The sequence below is a fragment of the Cnephaeus nilssonii genome (assembly GCF_951640355.1).
Source record: "Cnephaeus nilssonii genome assembly, chromosome: 17".
NCBI lineage: Eukaryota > Metazoa > Chordata > Mammalia > Chiroptera > Vespertilionidae > Cnephaeus > Cnephaeus nilssonii.
In genome coordinates, this window is record NC_137088.1 from 55936272 (window position 1) to 55960750 (window position 24479).

Here is a 24479-nt window from a genome sequence, read left to right on the forward strand (position 1 = left end):
GTGAAGGACTGGAAGCAAAAACAGCTACAGCGCAGCCTGTTGTCAGTTACCTAAGCGGGTGCGGGAAGCTTGGCGGGGGTGACACTTTACAGTTTACTGCCCCGCAGCTTCACTCCTGAAATGTTAGGACAATCTCCTCTGAACTCCCAGGCGACTGAGAAATGAAATGAAAGGCAGTCAGCGATGAAGCTGTTTTGTTCTTTGTGCCTTTTTAAGTGAAGGGAAGGTACCGAGCGCTGCTTTAGATCCGAAGTGGCGATTGGATAAGGGGAGCTGATGAACCGTCCTGCAAAGCTCGGGCTGAATTGTGGAGAGGACGCACAGGAACCCCTCCACAGCGAGGTTTTCATCCCCAAGGGGAGGCAAGCCGCTCCGCTCCTCCAGCCCGAGGACGAGTGGGTTTGTCGCAGCAGCGCTGGAAGCAAACAGGCTGTTCGGCATCCTTTTAGGTTAAGGCAGGCTGAAGGCTAAAACTTTCTGGTGCCAAACCCTTCACTGTTGTTTTTTTTGTTTGTTTTAAATAAGGACTTGGTGTTCCCTCTCAGACGTCTGAGCTGGGAGGAGGGGTGACGGTAGGAGAGCCGGCTGGGTCCGTCCTAATTAATATTTAATGGGCAGGTCTGTACCCTTGAGGCGAGAGGGAGCCGCTGACATTGACAGGGATTCCGAACCGGAGCTGCCCCGCGGGGTCCGGCAGGCGGCCTCTGCCCCGCGGGCCGCTGGGAGTTGTAGTTCCCGCGGGCCCCGCGGCCCCCGCGAGCTGGGCAGGCCCCGCCCGGCCGAACTACAAGCCCCGGCGGCACGGGCGGCGGCCCCTCCCCGGCGAGTGCGAACCCCCGGCGCCGGGCGGCCGCGCGGGCGGCGGCGGGCAGAGCGGGCGCTGCGGGCGCGGACCCAGGCCCGCCTCCTCCCCTCGCCCGGCTCGGTCCTCACCCGGGCGCCGCGGGGACGGAGCCGCAGCCATGCAGTCCGAGTCGGGCATCGTGCCGGATTTCGAAGTCGGGGAGGAGTTTCATGAAGAACCCAAAACCTATTACGAACTCAAAAGTCAGCCGCTGAAGAGCAGGTGAGGGGCCGCGGCGCGGAGGGCGGGCGCCGGGCTGGGACAAGGACCCCGCGCCCTTGCCGGGCGGAGGGCGAGCTGCGCCCGCCCGGGGTCTGCGCCGCGCCGGGGGCTCCGGCCGCGGGGGCTCCGGGCCGACCCCTGGCCGGGAGGCCGGCGGCGGCGGCGGCGGCGGGCGAGGGCAGGAGCGGCCCGGCCGCTGCCGGCGGGAAGGGAGACCGTGTCAGGTGCACCCCTCTCCTGAAGCTCGGACGGCGAGGACTCGCAGGGGGACGGCGGGCAGCGGGCGGGACGCTGGAGGGGAGCAGGAGCTGGGCGCGCGGCCTCTCAGCACTCGCCCCTCCGGCACGCCCGCCGCCCCAGGTGCGGCTCCCTGGGCCCCGCCTCTCACCTGCGGGCGGAGGGCGGAGGGCGGGGCGGCGGGCGGTCTCCGCGTCCGGCCGGCCCCGCGGGCGGTGCAGACCCCGGAGGGAGAGCCGGGCTCCCGGCGGGGCCGCGGGGGCCGGGAGGCTGAGGGACCCGCGCGGCGGGCGGCACCTCCTTAGCCGGGACCTAACTTTCGGGAGCGGAGCGAAGGCGCGCAGGTCTGCCGCCTGCACACCTGGTGCCCCGCGCCGGGCACCTCCACCCCCTTCTGCCCAGAGGGCGGGCTCTCCCCTTCGCGCGTCCCCTGGCCGCCCGGCCGGCCCTTGCCATGTTAGGAGCAGGAGATGGTCAGGGCGGGGGAGCAGAGGGGTCTCCACCCCCTCACTGAGGGGTGCGGTGGGCGGCGTAACGGGGCTCCGGGTGCCCCTCACCGCGGGGGGTGGGGGCCGGCAGGGCCAGGGGCCCAGCGACCGGGGCGATGGGGAAAGGGAACCGAGCCCGGGGCCCCGCGTCTGCCTCTGGGCGCAGGGGGCCGGCCGGGCACACGCTTGGGGCTCGCAGCCCCGGGACGGGACGGAATCCAAGTTGGGAAGAAAGTCCGCGGACAGCACTCCGCTGCCTCCTCGCAGATGCCCGCGGAGATGGAAGGAAGCCTCTGCGGTTAGAGGCATGAAACCCGCCTGTAGTTGGCGATTCCTCCTCCTAATGGCTGTCCTGTGTGTGAGATAGAGTGTGTGTGTTGGGGGTTGGGGGTTTGGAGTAATATTGTGCGAAGGGTATTGTTGGCTGTGCTCACTGGGGCTGTGTCTGCCCTCAGCTGAAGGGACCAGTGTTCTCCTGAGCAGCCTCTGCTTTTGCTGCCACAAGCAAATGCTCCCATTGCCAGAACGAGGGGACGAGTGTGTGTGTGTGGTCCTGAAAGAAATGAATTAACCGGACTGTTTGGAACATTTTTGATGGTAGCTGATACATAATTAAAGGAGTTTGAGAGAGTGAAGAAAATACCATCTGGAAAAACCCAAATGAATGCCATGGAGCTCACGCCGAAGGATTCGGGCCTGTTCTCGCCCAGAGTCGGCAATCCGTTGCTTGCCAGGTGAATGAACGTGCTGGGGAGCTAGCGGGCACGGGCCCGGCGCGGTGTGGGATGGGAAGAAATGGCTTCACATCAAAGCTGGAAGCAGGTGGGGGACAGAACCTGGGTGGAGAGCAAGGCTAAATTTAAAAAGTTGTCAAACTGTCTGTGGAACAGACACATGCTCTTTGAAAGAAAGCAGTTAAATAAAATCTGTTAATAAACATATGAGGTTGGCAAAATTTCCCTATACTGTTTCCCATAGTTGTCTGCGGCATTGTCATCAACATCTGTTGTGTGTCTTTAAAGGGACCACACTTTGTGCAGGGCCTCCTCATGGCTCTCCCTTCTTTTAAGTATTGATTGGGGAAAGTTGAAGTGAAAGGTTAGGACTGCTGTAGCTATTTTGTCTCTCACTTCTCAGGAGTGTGTGTTAGGGTTGAAAATATGTCCAGAATCTGTCCACTTCCCTTCAGCTCCTCTGCTACCGCTTGGGTTCAAGCCACCGTCTGCCCTCCCCTGGGTTATTGCAGTCGTTTCTAACCTGGTCTCCTGCCTTCTACCCTTCCCCACTTTCATGGGGTTTCAACCCAGCAGCTATGATGTTCCTGTTAAAACTGATTCTCAGCCTAGGGGTGATTTTGCCTCCCAGTCGTTTGGCAATGACTGGAGACATTTCTGGTCATCACAGCAGAGGGAATTGCTGCTGGCCTCTGCTAAGCAGCCTGCCACCGTTCTGCAGGGCACAAGGGAGCAGTTATTTGGCCCCAAATGGTCACCACCGAGGTTGAGAAACCCTATGTTAAAACTGTCACATCATGTCATTCTCTACTCACAAAACCTCCAGTGGCTCCTAGTTTCACTAAAACTCGAGAGCCAGGTGGCCTGCATGGTCAGGCTGCCTGTCAGCTCTGCCTTGTCTCCTGCTGTCACTCCAGGCTCCCTCTACTCCAGCCAGGCTGGTCTCGCTGTTCCTGGAAAAGACCTCTCCTCCTCAGGGCCTTTTATGTGGTTCCTGCTGGTCCCTTGGCCTGGACTGCCCTTGCCCAGAAAGCCATGGGGCTCCCTCTCCCTTTTTAATTAATTAATTAGTTAATTAGTTAATTAATTAATTTGTTGTTGTTGTTACTCCTCACCTGAGGATATTTTTTCCATTGCATTCTTTATTTTCTATTTTTTATATATTTTCATTGATTTAGAGAGGAAGAGAGAGATAGAAATATCAATGATGAGAGAGAATCATCCATCAGCTGTGATGAGAGAGAATCATCAATCGGCTGCCTCCTACACACTCCACATGAGGATTGAGCCTGCAACCCGGACATGTGCCTTGACCAGGAATCAAACCATGACCTCCTGGTTCATAGGTCGAGACTCAACCACTGCCTGGCTCCATTGTTTTTTTCAGGGAGAGTAGGAGGGAGAGAGGGAGTGGGGGAGAGAGGAGAAACATTGATGTGAGAGAGCCACACTGACTGGACTGGTTGCCTTCTACATGTACTCTGACTGACCCAGGATGGGCAGTGAACCCGCAACCCAGGTACATGCCCTTGACCGGGAATCGAACCCATGACTCTTTGGTGTATGGTCCGATGATCTAACCACTGAGTACTCCAGCCAGGGCTCCAAGTCTCCCTTTAAATGCCATTCATCAAGCCTACCTTGACTACACTATTTATAATTGCTAATCTTGCAAACTCCCATCTTCCTTGCCCTGCTCTGTTTTTCCATGGTATTTATAACACATTCTGCAATTTTCTGATATGATGTGTTTATGTTTCTCCACACTAGACTGTAGGCTCCAAGGGAGCAGGGATTTCTGTCTCTTCCTTGTTTACTGTTGTGCCCCAGAGTCGAGGACCTAGTTTCTCAACCTTGCACCATTGACATTTTGAACTGGATGATTCCTGGCTGTGGGGGCAGGGTGTCTGAGCATCGCTGGATGGTTAGCAGCGTGTCCCGCCTCTGCCACTAGAGGCCAGATGAACCCCTTCCCCACTTGTGACAACGGGAAACGTCCCCAGACATTGCCAAGTGTCCAGGAGGGGCAGAGTCACACCTGTTTTGGAACTACTGACCTAGAACAGTGCCTGGCACAATGAATGTTTGGTTTTTGTTTTAGCATTCAACATTGCATTCTTTTCAAAACAGATACCGCCAGGGCCTCTCCGAAGAGGCATTTAGGCAAGTGTTTCATGAAGAAGGACACATGTCTCCCTTAGCCAGACTGCCTGCCTTTAGGGATGTGAAGCTGGGGATGTAGGTGATGGAAGCTGCATTTTGGTTCTACTCCCTGGCACAGCTGTGTCGCAGGAAGCCACATGCTACGAGCAGAGCAAAGGTTCTAATGAAGCCTGATTTGCAGTTTGGTTACCCCAACAGGCTTTGGAACCTTTGTTTGTTGTGGGAGTGTGCTCTGAATGGTGGTGGCAGAGGAAAAGTGCCAATGTCATGGGTGAACCTAGAATTCACACGTCAGCAGTCAGGTCAGGCTACTGAATGAGCTCCTAGGAACCAGGAAACTGTCGGTCTTTGGGACCCAAAGAAAACATTTCAAAATATGGTAGCATCTTTGGGCTCATGTTTCTCTAGTTTGGTTCACTCAATTCTGTGGGCTTTGTAGTGGCTAATGTAGTTTTTCTTGGGCAGACTTCAAAATTGACTTAATCTAATTTCAGTTATTTTCTCTTCTCAAATTTTTAGTGATGTTTCAGATAACTTTCTACAAATTAGAAATGAGTTTTTAATGGTGGGACAGGATATAGCGGTGGTTCCTAAATGCTGGCTCATAGGTGTGTGAAGTTTTCACAGGTTGGTGGTGCAGCGTTACCCGCAGTCACGTGAACATTCTTGGTATAAGGCCACTGCTACTTCATGGACTTATTCTCAGGTATTCCCTCCTGTCTTCCTATTAAAATGCCCTTTCTTTTATGAAATGAAAACCATTCTTGGAAAAACAAAACTGTCAATCTTTTATTGGTTTCTGAAAGTTTCCTTGATTTTTGTGGTCTGTCTGGTCTGTAGGGACCCACTAGCATGAGGGTTACCAGCATTGTCTCCATCGCTATCTGTCCCTAACTGGCTGGGTGACCTTTGGCAGGCTCAGTAACTTCTGACTTCAGTTGCCTCCTCAGTTTTAAGAGCATTAACTGAGGAAAAGTATTAGCATGGAGGCTGGTACATAGGAAGTGCTCAGCTGGCAGATGTAGTTCTTGTTATTTTATTCCTTAGCTGTGAGTCCTGACATTCCAGAAAGTGTTTGCATTTGTTGACTTTGGCTTTTTTCTCTAAAGCCAGTGTTATACAATAAAACTAGTCCAATTTTAGTAAATTCTTCTTTGCTTTCATCCTAATGAGGCGTTCAGACAAATTTTTTTATTTTATATTTTTATTCCAGTCCGCAATGGTTTCTTTAAGGTAATTTAAGAAAAGCTGCTGTGGCATCAGCACATACGTAAAAATTCATATTCAGTGGGTACCTATTGAATTCTGGTGCAAATCAATACCAATAATGGTAGCTAACATTTATTGAGCATATACCAGCCTCTGCTCTAAGTGCTTTTATGTGTTAACTTAATCTTGCAAAATTTGCATGAGGTAATAGTAAGAAATAAAAACTAATGACATTTTAACCTTTTACACTCGGATGTCGAGTGTGACTCGACATGGTTAGCATTAGAATAAAGGAATCGAGAAAAAAAGCAAGCGAGTGCAAAGGGTTAATTATAATTTTAAAAACAAGTAATGCTTATATAGTGCTTGCCAGGAATGATTCTGGATATTTTACTCATGTTAACTCAGATAATCTTCACTTCAACCCTGGACATATATATTTTTATCACTCTCATTTTACAGAGAAGGAAACTGAGGCATAGCAAGTAGATGGACCTGCTTCAGTGAGAGGCCACCTGGCTCTAGCCCAGGCTCTTGTCCACGACTCTCTATCTCATGTCAGGGGCTCTGTGCGTGACTGTGGGAAAGGTGCGCCATGCCGTGCCTTCTCCAAAACTCACCTCGTGGGTGGGGGAGAGAAGGTATGGATTCAGCTCAGCATACTAGCAAGAGTGTCGTCTCCACCGGTGGCCATCAGCATTGTGTATTTAATAGAAAAACAGAAATTGGGGGCCAGTCTTGTTAATAGGGGTATTTGAGTTTGGCCTTGAAGGTCAAGCATGCTCAAACATATTTCTCTACAACATTAAATAAAATGTTAGATGCCTTGGAAGGCATACTCTTAAAATAGACTTTTAGGGTGTTTGGTTACCCTTTAAACTTCCAACCAGAGTCCCAACTCTTCCTCATGGTCCATGGGCACCTGGTGGCCAAGAGACTGGATTGGATGCATGCGGACAGGTTCAGAGGGAACTGGCTGGAGGGCTGTGCCCTTGGCTTTGCCACTTAACTGCAATGTCTGTGTCCAAGGTACTTAACTCTTGGAGTTTCAGTTTCTTTACCTGAAAATAGGATCAGTAGATCTGTCCTCTGAGAGTTGTAGAAGTTTTAAAATTGTGATAAGATGTGTAAAAGCGCTTTGCAGAGTGCCCAGCACAGGCTAGAAGGTGATGACAATCCCTTCTTTTCTGTTTTGTCTCGATCACGGTTTCCCTCTGCAGAGCAATATCTGAGCAGTATCTGAAGCAAAATAGACAAAATTGAAGCACCTTACCTGGCAGATGTTCAGTCTTGCTTTGCAGATGACTTGTGTGGGTGATTAGTTGGGAAGCTTGATTAAAGTGGGGTTCTAAGTGTGGTTTTGAGTGTTTGCAGATTTCCTTTTCCCAAGTACTGCTATTTATAGGAAAGATGAGAGTGTATGCATGTGTGTGTGTTATTCCCGTTGAGTTCTGCAGTGCAGTTTGCACAGGCTGATGTTTATATCTGCTCCAGTTGTGCAAGCAGTGGAAAATATCCTTTTTTTAGAACAGTCACGTGCTTACTGTCAGGAATAGGACCTCAGTGTAAAAAAAAGTATCTTGGGACAAATCAAAGTTACTAAATTTCTCTCTCTCTAACTGCTTTGTTTTAGAACTGGCAGTATTAGGATAAATAATAGGAAACAAATCCTTAGTTAAATTTTTTGGGGTCATTTTTCAGGGACAGTAAGCAAGCGTTTCATTTGTTTTGTGTGCATGTGGTTTAAGTATAAAATATATCATGCTGTTAGGTTTGATTCATTGAAGTAAATTACAAAAATATGTTTGACTTAACTCCAAGTATGCATTATTTTGGGAAAATAATCCAGAAGATGGGTCAAAGGCAGTGAGGACAGTGAGAGCAGTGAGGATGGTCACCCACTGACACTGTGAGGGCAGGGAGGACAGTCACCCACACGCCTCTGACCCTGTGAGGACAGGGAGGACGATCACCCACACGCCTCTGACCCTGTGAGGGCAGGGAGGACAGTCACCCACACGCCTCTGACACTGTGAGGACAGGGAGGACAGTCACCCACACGCCTCTGACACTGTGAGGGTAGGGAGGACAGTCACCCACACGCCTCTGACCCTGTGAGGACAGGGAGGATGGTCACCCACACGCCTCTGACACTGTGAGGGCAGAGAGGACAGTCACCCACACGCCTCTGACACTGTGAGGGCAGGGAGGACGGTCACCCACACGCCTGTGACACTGTGAGGGCAGGGAGGATGGTCACCCACACGCCTCTGACACTGTGAGGGCAGGGAGGACGGTCACCCACACGCCTCTGACACTGTGAGGACAGGGAGGACAGTCACCCACACGCCTCTGATACTGTGAGGGCAGGGAGGACGGTCACCCACACGCCTCTGACACTGTGAGGGCAGGGAGGATGGTCACCCACACGCCTGTGACACTGTGAGGGCAGGGAGGACGATCACCCACACGCCTGTGACACTGTGAGGGCAGGGAGGACGATCACCCACACGCCTGTGACACTGTGAGGGCAGGGAGGACGGTCACCCACACGCCTCTGACACTGTGAGGGCAGGGAGGACAGTCACCCACACGCCTCTGACACTGTGAGGGCAGGGAGGACGGTCACCCACACGCCTCTGACACTGTGAGGGCAGGGAGGACAGTCACCCACACGCCTCTGATACTGTGAGGGCAGGGAGGACAGTCACCCACACGCCTCTGACACTGTGAGGGCAGGGAGGACAGTCACCCACACGCCTCTGACACTGTGAGGGCAGGGAGGACAGTCACCCACACGCCTCTGACACTGTGAGGGCAGGGAGGACGGTCACCCACACGCCTCTGACACTGTGAGGGCAGGGAGGACAGTCACCCACACGCCTCTGACACTGTGAGGGCAGGGAGGACGGTCACCCACACGCCTCTGACACTGTGAGGGCAGGGAGGACGGTCACCCACACGCCTCTGACACTGTGAGGGCAGGGAGGACGGTCACCCACACGCCTCTGATACTGTGAGGGCAGGGAGGACAGTCACCCACACGCCTCTGACACTGTGAGGGCAGGGACAGTCACCCACACGCCTCTGACACTGTGAGGGCAGGGAGGACAGTCACCCACACGCCTCTGACACTGTGAGGACAGGGAGGATAGTCACCCACACGCCTCTGACACTGTGAGGGCAGGGATGAGAGTCACCCACACGCCTCTGACACTGTGAGGGCAGGGAGGACAGTCACCCACACGCCTCTGACACTGTGAGGGCAGGGAGGACAGTCACCCACACGCCTCTGACACTGTGAGGGCAGGGAGGACAGTCACCCACACGCCTCTGACACTGTGAGGGCAGGGAGGACAGTCACCCACACGCCTCTGACACTGTGAGGGCAGGGAGGACAGTCACCCACACGCCTCTGACCCTGTGAGGGCAGGGAGGACAGGGAGGATGGTCACCTGGCCTCTGACGCTGTGAGGGCAGGGAGGACAGGGAGGATGGTCACCTGGCCTCTGACGCTGTGAGGGCAGGTTTGCAGTCCGTAAGAGGCTTTGCGCGCCCACAGAGGTGCGTGGCCAGGGCCAGAATGGCCTGGTTGTGCCGTTGGCGGGCTGAGGAAGGCCCCACACCCACTCTCTGTTCCTGAGGGTTTGGGGAGGAGGACCAGCTCCCGTGTCTCTGGGGTGGGTCTGAAACATGGCTTCCCCATTTCTTCAATACCTCTTCCCTCTGCAACCTTTCACACGTGCCCTGAGGAATGAAGAAGAAACCTTGGAATGTCCACACAAGACAGCTGTCCTGAGATCGAGGCTCTTCTCTTCCGTGGCAGCATTTCTGCGCTTGTCGCATGGTGGGCACTGCGCTGGGCACTGCTGGGCACCTTGCAGATGGTCGCTCACTGGCTGGTGTTGAGCCGGGGCAGGCATGGGCTGTGGGTTCTGGGAGTGGAGACCACGATGAGAGAAAGATCCCCAGGGAAGGACCCTGTTGACCTCCCAGGGTGCTTCTAAATCATCGCTCAATCAGTTGAAGCAGAGGCAGGACTTTGGTGTCAGCAGGACTTGTTTGTTCATTACTCTACTTTTCCTTCCCGCCCCCCTTGCGCTTTCCTTACAACACTTTTAAGTGCCTCTAGCTGCCAGCCTCTGCTGGCCAGGAGGATCAAAGGTAGAAGGAGACAGGTGAGGGTCCTATGCATCCTGTTTTTATCTTGGAGGTGGAGACACAGTTAATAATTAACCAAAGAGATGAGTGAGATAACTTTTTTAAGGAGATTTTTTTAATTGATTTTTTTTTAGAGAGAGAAAGATCAATGAGAGGGAAACATCGATTGGCTGCCTCCTACATGTCCCGCCCCCTACTGGGGATTAAGCCTGCAGCCCGGGCATGTGCCCTGACCAGGAATTGAACCAGCAACTCTTCAGTGCACAGGAAGACACCGAACCAACTGAGCCACACTGGCCAAAGCTGAGCCAGATAATTTTTGCTTCTATGAAAATTAAATGGAATGTTATTAATAGAGTGTGACTGGGAAAGAAGGGGGCTTTATTAGATTGGGTCATTAGGAATGAGCTCATTCATGGAGAAAGGGATTTGGAGGCAAGACCTGAATGTCTAAAATAAATGTGCAAATCTTGGCACTACCACTCACTAGCTATGGGACTTTGGATGAGTTACCCAACCTCTCAACTCCAGTTCCCTCTTTTGTAAAATGGGGCAGTACTCCCTTGCAAGGCTGCTATGAAGATAAAAGGTAATGCATGTAAAGCAGCTAACTTGAGGACAGCTAGGACTGGGTAAAGGCAACACTATTTTCAATCCATGGTTGGGGCTGGCAACTGTAACGCCCACATTGTCAACTGTGTCTGAGTAGTGGAGAAGAAATACAGACATTAATCTTCCCTGTAAGTGTTTATAACTTAGTCTTAAGTGTTTTCCTAATGCTGAGTGACTCAGAGATTTATGCTTGTCTGGATTAAAAATGCAGATGGGTCTTGTTATTTTATTATCCTTTCTTTCCTCTAGGATCATCTTACGTGAGTTGTTGCCTAGCTCATGCCACTGTTGGTTGATTGAGATCATTCATGTCTGACCATGATTCCCTTATGTTTGGCTTAGGAATGGTTTTTGGCTGAATTTCGAATCACTTTTTGGTATAAGGAAGAGGTCCAAGTAACCTAGGATTAAAAAGTAAAGCCTAAGCCCTAACCGGTTTGGCTCAGTGGATAGAGCGTCGGCCTGCAGACTGAAGGGTCCCAGGTTTGATTCCGGTCAAGGGCATGTACCTTGGTTGCGGGCACATCCCCAATAGGGGGTGTGCAGGAGGCGGCTGATCGATGTTTCTCTCTCATCGATGTTTCTAACTCTATTTCTCTCCCTTCTTCTCTGTAAAAAAATCAATAAAATATATTTAAATTAAAAAAAAGTAAAGCCTAAGATTGATTCAACAAATACACACACACACCACAAATGAATAACTCCTTAGAACTCCTGACTCCCAGTCCTGTGCTTCGGCCCTGTGTCACCCTTCCTGCGTGCGCTGCTGGGAAGATGTCAGTGTTGGTGCAGAAAAGGAAGAAGCCTCTCGCACACACCGCTTCAAGCTTTTATCAGCCTTGAGACCCACAGGCAATGGTGTGCTTCAGTTCAGTTATTTACAAAACATTTTCAAAGCATTTTAATTTCATTAGCTGAGTCTTTAGTTGAAGTACCCATGGAGTAGTAACTTTCAAAGGGAAAAGTCCTGGGTTGTGTGGGAGCAAATATTTAAAATTCAAATCTAGTGAGTTACAGGTCTAGGGAGGGCAAGGGTAGAGTCCTAGGCTAGAAGAAAATTGTGGGTTATTGAGCAATTTTTGAGGAAGCATCTGTAGCCTTTGCCCTCCCACTCCACCCCTTCCCCAAAGTGGGGTAAGTTGCTGAGTCACTCTTAACTGGCTTCCATGGGAAGAGGATTTGAAGCAGAGAAGAGTCATTTAGCCTGATGGCAGAGATCATATGTGGGATTATGGAATGACAGATAGGAATGCTATCTTGTCTTTGGTACCTTTACTGTAATATGCTCCCAAATACTAACTGGTTCTAAAAAGCATGTTTTTCCCAATATACCTTTTATTTTTATAACTGGAAATTTGAAACTTGGTGAAAGGAGAAGCATATAAAAATCCTGAAGATGGTTTTCCTATTTAACTTGGAACCTGGCACTGTCCTAATGAAGTCTTCCAGCAGTCCTCCCTGAGACTGGCCACAGTGTTCCTCCTGTGTGTGCTGTCCTGGACAGCTGGAGACAGACACACAGATATTGTAGCAGCCCTCTCTCCATCAAAAGGACTGGCTACATTTTTTGAAGTTTTTCAGCTCTGTTGTATTACTGAACCTACATAACAGCACCATCTAAATTTAGAACATTGGTACCTCAGCCAATGGAATTCTTTGCAGTGAACTTACAATGCTTTTGGCAGAGAATGAGGATGAATAAACATTCACATAGTATTGGCTGGTTAGGGTCATTTACTGCTACGAGAAGAGGATGGCACCAGCTCTGCATTATTGAAAATATTCTATTTATTTTTAAAGGAAGAGTTTACAGTAGCTTGTGTAAAATAGCCCCTGTAAACATAAGCAACGGGCATGATTCCTGGTTATAGTCCAAATAAAAGTTTGTCCACTTGCTGCAAGGAGGTGTGCATGGAGAGAAGCTCATGAGAGATGGGCACTTGCTAGTGGTATATTGGGCAGTGGCTATATAGACTTTTTGGAACCACCACATCTTCCATCATTTAGCATGGTCATTTGTCCACTGGTCTTCGGGTAGATAAACATTAATAATATTTTAACTAGATAAATGTTAGATATGTAAGTGCTAAATGATGGGATCCTGGAATGCGATTCTAATGATACTGATTACATATGGAAGCTTTAAATCTTCGTTGGTGCAGAGATGAATGAGAGGGTTTATTTGAGAGGGTTTCTAAAAAGCAAGGAGGGTTTCTAAAAACCTTCCTTGGTTATATACTACAGTCACTAAAATTTAACTGTGGGGCCTGCATGGCAAGGACAATGAATTGGGGGTTCACTTTTGGAGTCAGTTATACCATATTCCACCTTGCTGGCCTAGTGTACTCCTCTTTTTCACTTGGGTTCATGTACTTGACATCTTTCTAACCAGTCCTTGCTGGCAGCCAACTTCCCTCACCATGTATATTTCCTCTAGAGGACATTGTTACTTTGCCTACACATAGTCTCCTTTCCAAACCTTGTACCACCCACCCCCTTCCTACATGCTCAGCTCATGTGCTTTAGGGGTGGAGAATCTGACACAGGCCCAGCCACATTTCTTCGTTGCAGGGACTAGGTTCAGTTAGGTACATGCTGGCTCATGAAAATGAATCTCAGGGTTTTGCTCAGGTGCTAACAGGAAGAGATGCTCCCTTTATTTCCATTGATCTTGAACTTGGGAAGCTTGAGAATAAACTGCCACCATACCTTGGAGACAGTGAAAAACTAAGTCTTTATATTAGGTTAATGTTATTTTCTGTAACAAAGTGGCATGCAATCGTCATATGTGTAATAAATAGTTCCTGGTTGGCAGGAAGCTTTCCATATGCCAAATCCAGAACACAGGCTCCTTCCACCTTCTGGTTCTGTCATTGCCTAGATTTCAGGAGCCCTTTGTGACCAGTGGTGGAAAGACAAAGATGAGTAGAAGGTATAAACTGAGGTCCAGACGTGCCTGGCATCCCTTCTGTGCTACTTCTGTTGGTGAAGACCAGTCTCATGTCCTTATCTGAATGCGGGGGGAGGGGGCTACTGGGACATTGAGACCCCAGTTGGGCAGCAGCACCTCTCCCCAAGAAGAGAGAATACATTTTTGGTTGACAACAAGGCACCATTGCCATGGTCCTAGAAGCAGTTTTCCCCTCTGGATGAATTTGTTTCTATCCTTGGATTTTTCTGTTATTTTACCAATAAGTTCCTTTTTTGAGTAAACCTGGTTAATTTGGATTTTCTGTCACCTGAATGGAGACTGCCTGAGCTTTTATATTGTCTGAATCCCAGCTCTATGCAATGCCTCCGATTCCAAGTTTGTTGATTAAAATCACCACCCTGCTTCCCATCCACCATCACCACCACCATCTTAGTGCATTGGTTTTCAAAATGTGGCCCTCAGACCAGCAGCGTCAGCATCACTCAGCAACTTGTTGGAAATGTAATTCTCAGACCCTACAGTGAGACACCTGGAATCAGAAACTGTTGGAGGTGTGCTCTGGCAGACTGTGTTCTAAACACCCCAGCAGATGGTGATGCCCACAAGTTTGAGAACCGCTGCCCTAATGCTTTTACCATAAACTCCATGTCCCCAGATTGAATTATCCTTGTAGTACTGTTCTAGAGTGAAACATTTTCTGGATTACAATACATTTAGTAAAAAATGGGATGTTGCTCATCATGGTCAGGCCAGAGGTAATCATTGACAGTAATTCCTTACTGATTAAAAAAAAAAAAAGGAAAATCCTCTCTAGAAAGTCAGCCCTCAATCTACGTTGGTGAAACCAGGTTGGTTCCTGGTTTCCCAGATGTGATCGCTGAGTGATTTGGAGTTAACCAGCTTTGTTACCATAAGGAGCCAGCCCACATCTCACAAGAGGTTTGTAGTTTAATCTGGACTCACACTTGTGAAATGCGAAGCACACTGTAGTCACTTGACTGAGAGACTTGGTTGAGAAACAGGGTGATCGTGATTGTGAGCATGCCCACATGACCAAATTTGTTTTTCTCAAAACTTCTGCTGAATAAAACTTGAAATATGACTGTCAGCCTGTTTTCCTGTCTTAATGAATTCCAGACAGTTTGTAGAGTGTGGGAGCTTCCAAAACAGAGGAGTGGAATGACTGACCAGCCAGCATCTGTTTTGTCAGACATAGGGCTGAGCTGACCGAACAGTCATCCCTCCCAGATCTTCCCAGGCTGCTCACTGCTGTGGAGGGAAGGGCATGGCCAGTGTGTGCCCCACAAAGGAGCCTGTGGAAAAGCTCTGGACTTGTTCCTCGCCAGGAGATTCACCCACCCTTGTGATTAATCCACAGGCCCGAGTTCCCAAGCGTGTGTTTTTCTGCATCTGACCTTCTCCAGAGAAAAAGCCCTGATGCTTTTTGGACAAAGAATCTGCTCTTATTGTAAACTGGTTAAGAGCTGTAACCAGTCCAATCAGCATAAAGTTCTGGGTTTAACCTTTTGAGTAAGAAGGGTTTTTAACTTAAATTCTAGTTTGACTACCTACATGTTCTTTTATCATTGGGCAAATTATTTTGTAGCCTCTGTTTCAACATAGGACTGAGCGGGCTCCTGGATAACAGTGTGATTTAAGTCGGGGGGTAGCTGTGTGGATTCAAAGCAGTGAGTCGTAGAGTGCTCAGCCCAGGCCTGGCCTTGGTCAGCACTCTGACACTGCTTCCCTCACTGCGGCTCCCTTTGTGTCCATGACATCAGCAAGGCTGTTGACTTGAAATGCATTTTTACTTTTAGACACTTGAATAAAGAGAAACAACACAAAGGCAACCAGCAGGAAAAGAAGAGGTTCCGTAGAAGAGAAGGGGGTGTGGGGACAGAGTGATCCCGAAACCGGACAGGCAGCCTCAGGATCCTTGGGAGTGATGCAGGTCAAGTAGTGCTGACCTGTAGGACGCCTACAGGGAGGTTCTAAGATGGCACGTGCTGTTACAGGTAAGGCCTGACTTTTGTTGCCAGAACAGTCTTCATCCCTATCACATGCTTCCTTTCATCGTAATTATAGACTGCAGCGAGGCGGAGGAAGAAATAACATGATGCGTAGCTGGGTTTCACAATACTGCACGCTGGAGCAGCTGAGCTCCGCCGCCTCCATGCAGGCCTCCGTCATTCCTAACTGTTGTGTGTCAGCTGGCCTGCAGTGACTTCCGCTTTAGCTTTTCACATTTAGCACAGCAGTCTATAGTTAACTTTACCCAGTAAAAGTCATAATACCTATATTATCGAATCTTAAAATCCTTACAACTTTCACTTTTCTAAAGGTTTTCCCTCCCATTATAGCTTTTTTTTTAAAAGACTGGAACCCAAGTTTCAATCCACACCAATACAATAGCTTGCTTTTCTTTTTTCCAACTTTGTTGAGGTATAATTGCCAAATATGAATTGTATATATTTCAGGTGTATAATTTGTTTTGTTATCTGTGCACAATTGTGAAGTGATCACCACAGCAATAACTTGCTTTTTTTGATTGTTATAAGTTTCTTCCCCAAACCTGTGGTTAACCAGGTCACCAGCAAGCACCAGGGGATTAGCCCGAATGATCACCCTCTTTCTCAGGAGGAGAGTGCCCCAGATGTCACACACACACACACACACACACACACATACACACACACACACACACACACCAAATACAGCCTGGTCCTGGTGCGTAGATGCCTAGGGCACTTGCCTCACAGATTGCTGTGAGGGTATAGTGAAGTCAGAGAGCACTGCCTGTGCATGGGCCCAATGCCGCCTGGTGGCTGCCACTCCTGCTGTGCCACCCGACTGCCCTCTTCGGGTTCAGTGCCACTAGAATTAAGGGGTTTACATGAGAGTCAGAGTGGTTAATCTGTGCACGTACTGTTGACTCTACCATTGTGTTTCTATTAAGTAAGTAGATAATAATTTGATTCTCTAGAGCTGAAAAACACCCAGGCATAGAGTATGTTCTCCAGTGTTTGGGATATATGTAGCATGTTTTCAAATGTGCTACATATATCCCAACTGTTAGCTGCTGTGTGCAGAGGGATGGGAGCAAATTTGATTACCAGTCAATGGAATACATCTGCCAGAATCCATACGCACTTTATACAAGCACAGAGTGGTTTTCAGAGCCCTTGTTGCCATTCTCTTGTATTGTCACGACTAACCAAAACTAGACTTTGTTACACGGTTCCTATCCTGAGTTTTGTAAAAAACAGGGAAAAAGATGTTTTCCTCTTTACATGTGATTGAAACATACACACGCACAATCAAAAGACGCATCAAATTAGGTGCCGTACAGTGAGAACCAATATACTTGGAGAATGAATGAGCGTAGGAGAGAATGAGCGATGGTCTGTAATGGGCCAGTCTGATGGGCTTCTGACTCTGCGCATCCGTGAGAGGACAGGATGAGTCATCTGTGTAGGCTGGAGTTGGGAGTTAAGACACCCGTAACTAGGGGAAGAGGAAATGGACAAGACAGTTTTGGAAGTTTTCAGAACAGATTTATTTCTTGGGCACCTGAATAGGTGGACATTAAGAGATCTGACTCCTACTTTCTTAGAGTCATGGTTTGGGAATTATTTGCAATATCCTTGGGCAAATTTTTCTTGCCCATGAGGTAAAATAATATTCAGGATATACTTATTTAACCTACTATGGAGTCAGAAAGTAATGCGAACAAAAAGGGTCAGCACTACTCCACTGTCACTGTCGGCAAAGGGGCAGCTATGGAGCGGACACGAAGTCGGAGCAGGTCAGCAGGAGCCAGAGGACCTCTCTTCTGGGGGAGGGAAAGCGCCCCCTGGTGGTCATATTACTTAGTATTTATTTATTTACTAGAGGCCCGGTGCACGAAATTCGTGCACTCAAGGGGCGGAGTTCCTCAGCCCAGATTGTGAGAGGGTGCAGGCCAGGCAGAGGGACCCCACTGGTGCACGATTGGGGCCAGGGAGGGACACAGGAGGTTGGCCAGCTGGGGAGGGACCTGGGAGGGCTCCAGGGCATGTCCGGCCCATCTCGCTCAGTCCCAATTGGCCAGACCCCAGCAGCAAGCTAACCTACTAGTCCAGTGATGGGCAACCTTTTGAGCTTGGTGTGTCAAACTTCGCCAAAAAACTGAGCATAACTCGAGTAGTGTGTCACTTTGAGGAAAAAACATTATTTCGCAATATTTATAGTTTAAACAACATAAATGTATAATTGTTATATATAATTGTATTTAATAAACCTCAGCGGCCGCGTGTCATCAGAAATGGCTACGCGTGCCAGTGCTGACACGCGTGTCATAGGTTCGCCATCACTGTACTAGTCAGAGCGTCAGCATGTCATAGTGACTGGCTGACCCATCGATTGTCTGCCCCCTGGTGGTCAGTGCACATCATAGCGAGTGGTTGAGCAGTCTTAGCATATCATTAGCATATTACACTTTAATTGGTTGAATGGACGACTGGACAATCAGGCACTTAGCATATTAGGTTTTTATTATATAGGATTGGGAGTGGTACATTATTTAAACCAATACACCCAACATATTACCAAGTCAAATATAGGTAATCAATCTAGGTTTTTTATTGAGGTAAAGTTGACATATAAAATTATGTTAGTTTCAGGTATATCACATAAGGATTCGATGTTATAAAATGATCATCATGCTGTCTAGTTAACATCCATCACCGTACATAGTTACAGAATTTATTTTTTCTTGTGATGAGAACTTTTAAGATTTACTCTCATAGCAACTTTCAAATATGCAATAGAGTATTAACTATAGTCATCATGCTGTGCTTGCATCTCCAGGACTTATTTTATAACTGGAAATTGTACCTTTTTATCCCCTTCACTCATGCCACCCACCCCATCACCCACCAATCTATTCTCTGTATTGATGAGCTTTTTTTTTCATTTTAGATTCCACATATAAGTGATCATATTTAATGTAAGAGATCATATATAAGTGAGAAATATATTTTTAACTTATATTCACTAATGACAACTTTTAGTTGTCACTTAGTTTGAAGCCCTTATTTAAAAACCAATGTGTATTTTAAGAAATCAAGCATCTTCCTCCTATAGATAGGCTAGTAGGTAATACTTATTTCATTGTCTCTCGGTCCTCACTTGAAGGCAGCCTCACAGGAACAGGAAACATGTTAGCTCGCTGGGCATCTCCAGCATCCAGGATAGTGAGTGTCCAATAAATGTTTCTTGAAGAAAGAATGAGCAGAATGGATGAAGTGTTGTTTCTGGTGTGCTAGAAGGGATCAGTAACTTTGGGGAATTCTGTTAAACTCTGTCTCAACTTTTCTTCTATTAGTGATGGACCCTTGTTAAGGTTTTGTGAACCTCAGTTTTCTCACCTAAACTATGAGGGTAATAGTCTTCTTGGAATAGCTGTGAAGGTTTTGGAGGATAATGGTAACATTCCTGGTGTATGTAAACTCGATCCATTAAGGTTAGTAGGGGCAATGCCTATTGTTACTACTGTTGGTCCTAAGAGATGAAATAAAAATATACTTACTTTTCATTATTTGTGGTAGTTATGTTTTATGAAGTCACATGGACATTTAATTAGGGGTTAGTGAACTGTAGCCCCTAGGGGAAATAAGGTTAGGTTCCTATGAGCCTGTGGTCACATTTTTGTCAGCTGGTTGATATATAACCTTATCTTATGTGTGTTTCTGTTTGAAGACATTTTACTTAGTGTATATATTATAGGTTTATTCACAGTGAACCCCCGGCCAGCAGCACTGTAAGTCCTGTCTGAAGGAAGCTTTTTGACACCTGCACGTTCTCCACAAGGCACAACAGGGCCTTCCTGTGCTGAGGTCGGGGTCCTGTAAGCAGTGAAGTCCCGCCACCAGCACACTGGGTTACTACGTAAGAGCTGAAACTGGAAGGCAGAGTGTCGCCTGCTCTGACCTTACTGGGGACTGCATTTTTCACCTTTCTGTTTTCATGGCTGCAAAAATACTGTGAATTCTGATTTTGGTTACAAATAAATTTTAGCAAGTAGGTGAACTCGCAAATAGGGAATCCATCTATAATGATGTTTGACTATTAAAATTTTTTTTTGATCTAGCTGTCTTTCTCTAGCAATTCTTTCTCTGAGTACAAAATATGCTCACTGGGAAAACCTTCTAAAACACTGTCTCCCCAACACTGTTGTGGGTTATATACATGAAGCCACTGTAGTACATCTTTTCCAGGTACCTGACCTTCCATTTTTACTAGTCTATTTGCCAATAAGAATGGCCCATCACTTTCAGATCTTTAAAGTTCAGTGGGACAGTTCTGGTATGTTTATCTTTATTTTGCTATAATTTCTCTGTTCTTTAGGGAGTGGAGTGTAAGAATGGTGCCTAGGAAAGAGGACAGAGAGATTGTGGGGCCTTGCTGGAGAATCCAGCAGAAAGCAGTGGGGGCTGAGAAATTCTGCTGTTGGAAGTTTTCGAAATAGCTAGGCTCAACTTACGCATAACTTACAAGATAAAGATGAAGATTTTGACTTCTCAGTGTATTGAAAATTAGCATATTGTAATTATCAGCATAGTCATTATTGTAAATATTAATTGAGTACTTGTTGAGTGTGCTTGGAATTCTTTTAGGAAGGAGGGAAGAGAAAGCTTGTTTCAGTAGGTGCAGTAGTTTTTAGTTGCATATTAGATAGAGCCCACAATTTAGTAACAAGAAAGAAATACAAACAGCAGTAATAATAACAGCAGGATCTATCATTTTTAAAGCCCCTTTTAAAAGTCTGTGTCTTGTGCTAGGGTTTTAATCTGGTCTACGTTTAGGAAACTGAAATTCACTGGGGTTAAAGTAATAAAAGTTGCATGTCACTGGAGTTAAAGTATCAAAAGTTGCATCTTTTTCTGCCTTGCACCTGTAGCCTGCCATTTGCATTTTGTACTGCATCCTTGTGCATTATGAAAGGAATGGCTTGTTTAGTCTGTATGTGTGTATGCGTGTTTCTGCATGTGCGTATGTGTATCTATCTATTTGTCTTGGTTCTGGGATAAGGAAGGTACCTATGTAACCTTTCCCCCCCCCCCCATATTTTTCCTGTGTTAGAAAAGTCAAGAAGCTGAAATAGCAGAAATGAATAATTCAGATCTAGTTGAGTTACAAACATTAAGGTAACTACTATCTACCAGGTACTGTGTTAAGTATTTCAAATGTTTTATATAGTAATTTAATCCTCATATGAGGTAGGTAGGAACCCATTTTATAAATGAAGAAACATATGCTGGGCCATCTTAAATCACTTGTCTAAAAATCACTCAAATAAGGGAGGAACCAAGACTTAAACTGAGGACTGTCTGACTTCAAAGCTCACGCTCTTATCTACTTGCTGTGGTGGCTGCTGTGTATATTGGGGTATCTAGGTGAGTCAGGATATGAAGTGATTAGGAAGACAACTCATGTTGGTTTTGGAATAGAAAGAGGACTAGTTTTCTGATGAAGTAAAGACAAGAGACTCTGGGTGTGGTTGAGATCTGAATCCAAGATAAACAGGTCTATCTATTAAAGGTGCTCGCAGCACACTTGGCTGCACAGTCCTTTGTTTTCAAAGCTGTTTCTGAAGAAGGAAAGGAGATAGGCTGTGAGGGCTCCAGGAAAGGCAGCAAAAGATGAGATGGTGGATAATCATTCTAAAGGGCGTGGTGTGTAAGTTGTACATTTTCTTCATTCCTCATTAAGGATCTTTGAATGTTCCTAGTTGATGATATCAAGAAGTCTTGCCTACAAAGCCATCCTTGTGGTCCACCACTGAACACGTAGCTCCGAACATCTTGATGCTTTTCACTCCTCTCTCTCTCTTTTCACCCCTAACCTGACTTGTTAATTGCTTTTCTTGTGTGTCTTCATAAAGTTGTAGCCAGTCTGTTCCATTTTGGACTGTTTATCTTTGAATGTCAAAGGTCTTGAAACATAATGTTGTGTAATGAACATAGCTTCTGCCTTGACATGTGTGTTAAGAGCATTAGTCATTGCAAAGCATCGAGTTAAAGGTTTTCAATAAAAGGATATAATGATATAATAGAGAGGAAGAAGTTATAAAAATACTTAGTTGATGGCTTTAATGATGAGCTATATTCTTAGTGGGTTCCATCACTGATGAGTTAGAGATTCACAAAATGAATGTAAAAGCATTCTAACTCTTATTAATGGGAGAGGAGAAAGACCAACAATTTAAAAACCCCACGTAATTCTCATACATACCAAGTGTAAACCACCTGAGTTTTCAATGCTTCTGCTCCGGATTTGCTGCCTTGTGTGTATCTTTACCATGAGAAACGTTGGCGATTTCCATGAGCTATTATCGATAGGGTCTCCTGGGCTGCATCTTGTCAGAAAGCCTGGAGCCTTGTAATGCCCTCTGTTTGGCAAGCCAAAGGCATCCTTTGCAACACCAGCAGAGAGCCAGGGGTTTTCTGAGTGAAGGAGAAGAGTCTTTGCCTGTGGAGTTGACTTTATGAACAGTTTTGGTCAGTATTAGTCACTGTGAAACCATGTGCCTGCTGCCCCCATTTATCTCTATAGATGTCTCCCGTGGCAGAAGGTTGACTCCTCAGGTCTCCATGTTTCTGGGCCTCTCAGGATGTTAGAGGTACAGTGGTTTGCTTCTTGCTGGGGAGCGTGAAGTAGGTATTGGTGTTCTCTGATGAAATATTGTTTAGATGAGTGTTTGGTAATCAGTTTAACAGGTTGATGTGTTGTCTTGTTTTTTGGGGTTGGAGGTTTAAAGTGCAGGCATCATGAATCCCCTCCTTTACCCTGCCAGCAATCTTCAGTCGTTCCAGTGAACAACTTCTGTGCCAAATATCTTTCCTCTCCTGGAGCACTTACCAACAAGGACATTGCTTTAATGTCAGAATAGAGAGCATAAACTGCTTCTGTGTGCTGTGAAAAGTTTCTCAGCAGACTGGATATTTTCAAAGGCTGTCCAAGTCAAAATATATCACTTATGGGATTACTTTTCTTTTCCAGTAGGGCATCTTATAAGAATAATTATTTTCATGACCAACTTAGGAATGTATGGCATTTGGGGGTTGGAGGTATGTGGAGAGATGTGTTTTCATCAGAATTTCCTTGCATCTGTGGTGATATTTCCAGAAGAATGATTGATCTCCAGTCCTCGTATTATGATTTTGAATTTATTTGCCATCATTATTAACTGCATCTGGAGATAAGGAGGTAGTTTGGAATGGGTGCCAGGTAACCTGTGAGGTAGTCTGTTTCACCTTTATGATTCCTGTCATGTGCCCGCCCTCCTCCTGGCTGGGTTCCATGCCATCTTCAGTAGGCAGCAATTACTGGTGGTTACAGCAGCCGGCTGCTGCTGCCAGGAGCCTATTAATTATCAGTCCATCTCTAGTTTAGCCTTCCTGGTGTTGAGGAGGGTGCATGGAAGCGTGTGGCAGAGCTGCAGTGGCATCTTTGTAATCATCTCCTTTCCGAGGCGGCTCGGTGGACTCCATGTTCAGCCAAAGGGCCCCGGCGGCCCCGGTGAGTGTGTCCCGCTCTCCGGTGGGTTGTTTGGTCAGTCAGGTTTGGTGTGGTTTTCTTCTCCCTTTGACTCTGACCTGAAGAAAAGTTAATGGTTGGCATTTATGTTGGGAATTCAGACCTATTCCTGGTCCATCTCTGAACTCATGTGGGACATCTTCAAAATACTAGTACTTCAGTGGGTTTTCCCCTGAGCTGTTTTCTCTTCTGGGAAAAGGAGACCATGGACTTGAGTCTGTGCCTGTCTTCAAGAAGGTAAAGCAGGCGGTAATCGCAGGAACTCAGCTTGCAGCTCACTGCACAGCAGATGTTTTTACAGAGGGACCGGCTTCATGTCACTTTGGATCTTTGCTTCTGGTTCGTAAGTGGCGAGACTCCTTTCTGTTTTCAGAAATGTCCAGTTCACTGGTTTCAGTGACTATTTTCAGAAGGTCCACTGGGTCGGTGATTAGGTTTGGAGGCTTATGCTTTCTTTCCCACTTTTTATGTTAGTTTTGGCAGTGTTGGTGTTTGAAACTGTTCAAGTCATTCGCTGCAAAGTGCATTCATTTTCCACGCTTTCGCATGCGCTCGCCAGGTGCCCTCCCAGTTCCTCCCCTCAGATGATCTGCAGTTGTGGTTCTGCCATTCTTGCTGGATCACACATAAATGCTGATGTCACTGGATTTCTTCAATTTCAGCTGGAGGGGATTAACAGAAATTGTAAGAGAATACCACTTCCTCATTTGGCTGTTTTTCTGGACTGACTATTGTCCTTTCAAGTCTGTAGGAGGGTGGGGATTTGGACGTGAGTTCTCTGTCTTCAAGTTAAAACATCAGTTTTTATTTTCCTTTTTCTGTTAATGTTCTTCTTCAAAAATAATCTCATGTCCAGGATGTTACTCTAATGTGCCCTGTAATAACCCCAGACAGACTTTCCCAGTCCTGACTTTGCACATCGCTTGTCTTCTAGCCTGGGTGAAGGGTTTTGAATACTTCCCTTAAGTAAGTTTCCTTATATAGAATATTTTTACTCAACAGTCTTTCGCCAACTCCAGGCTGTTACTGGTATTAGGTGAAGGGTTGTGATTCATTATTATATTTTTTTCAGAGCCTTTTGTTCTTTAAGGAATGCCTCGCTCTGTCCCCATTGTCTTCTTGTTTAGTATCTGAGGGTTCTTTATGACAGTTCGGATTGCTTGACACCCTCGAACATTTGAACATTTATTTTTTTGGCTTTCCAGTCTTGCTCTAGCAGCTGGAGTCGGAGCCCAGGCTTTCTTGTTGTTCTCTTTGTGGTTTGAGTGATGGCGCCTGTATCTTTCCTGGGAGTTCTC

General features: G+C 47.1%; 1 protein-coding gene across 6 annotated transcripts in view; it reads left to right on the forward strand.

The window, feature by feature from the left end:
• Positions 1-832: 832 nt before the first annotated feature.
• The window catches only part of MITF (melanocyte inducing transcription factor), a gene marked incomplete at its 5' end in the record, with an annotated part of 254096 nt that continues 230449 nt past the window's right edge, over positions 833-24479 (forward strand). For 4 of the 6 annotated variants that reach the window (XM_079794736.1, XM_079794740.1, XM_079794739.1 and 1 more), the window contains one exon: positions 833-1066. In XM_079794736.1, the coding sequence (XP_079650862.1) occupies positions 963-1066 (104 nt within the window). Of the gene's footprint in view, positions 1067-1982; positions 2526-15419; positions 15618-24479 lie in introns of those variants that run through there. The other 2 variants (XM_079794746.1, XM_079794742.1) reach the window with 2 other exon arrangements.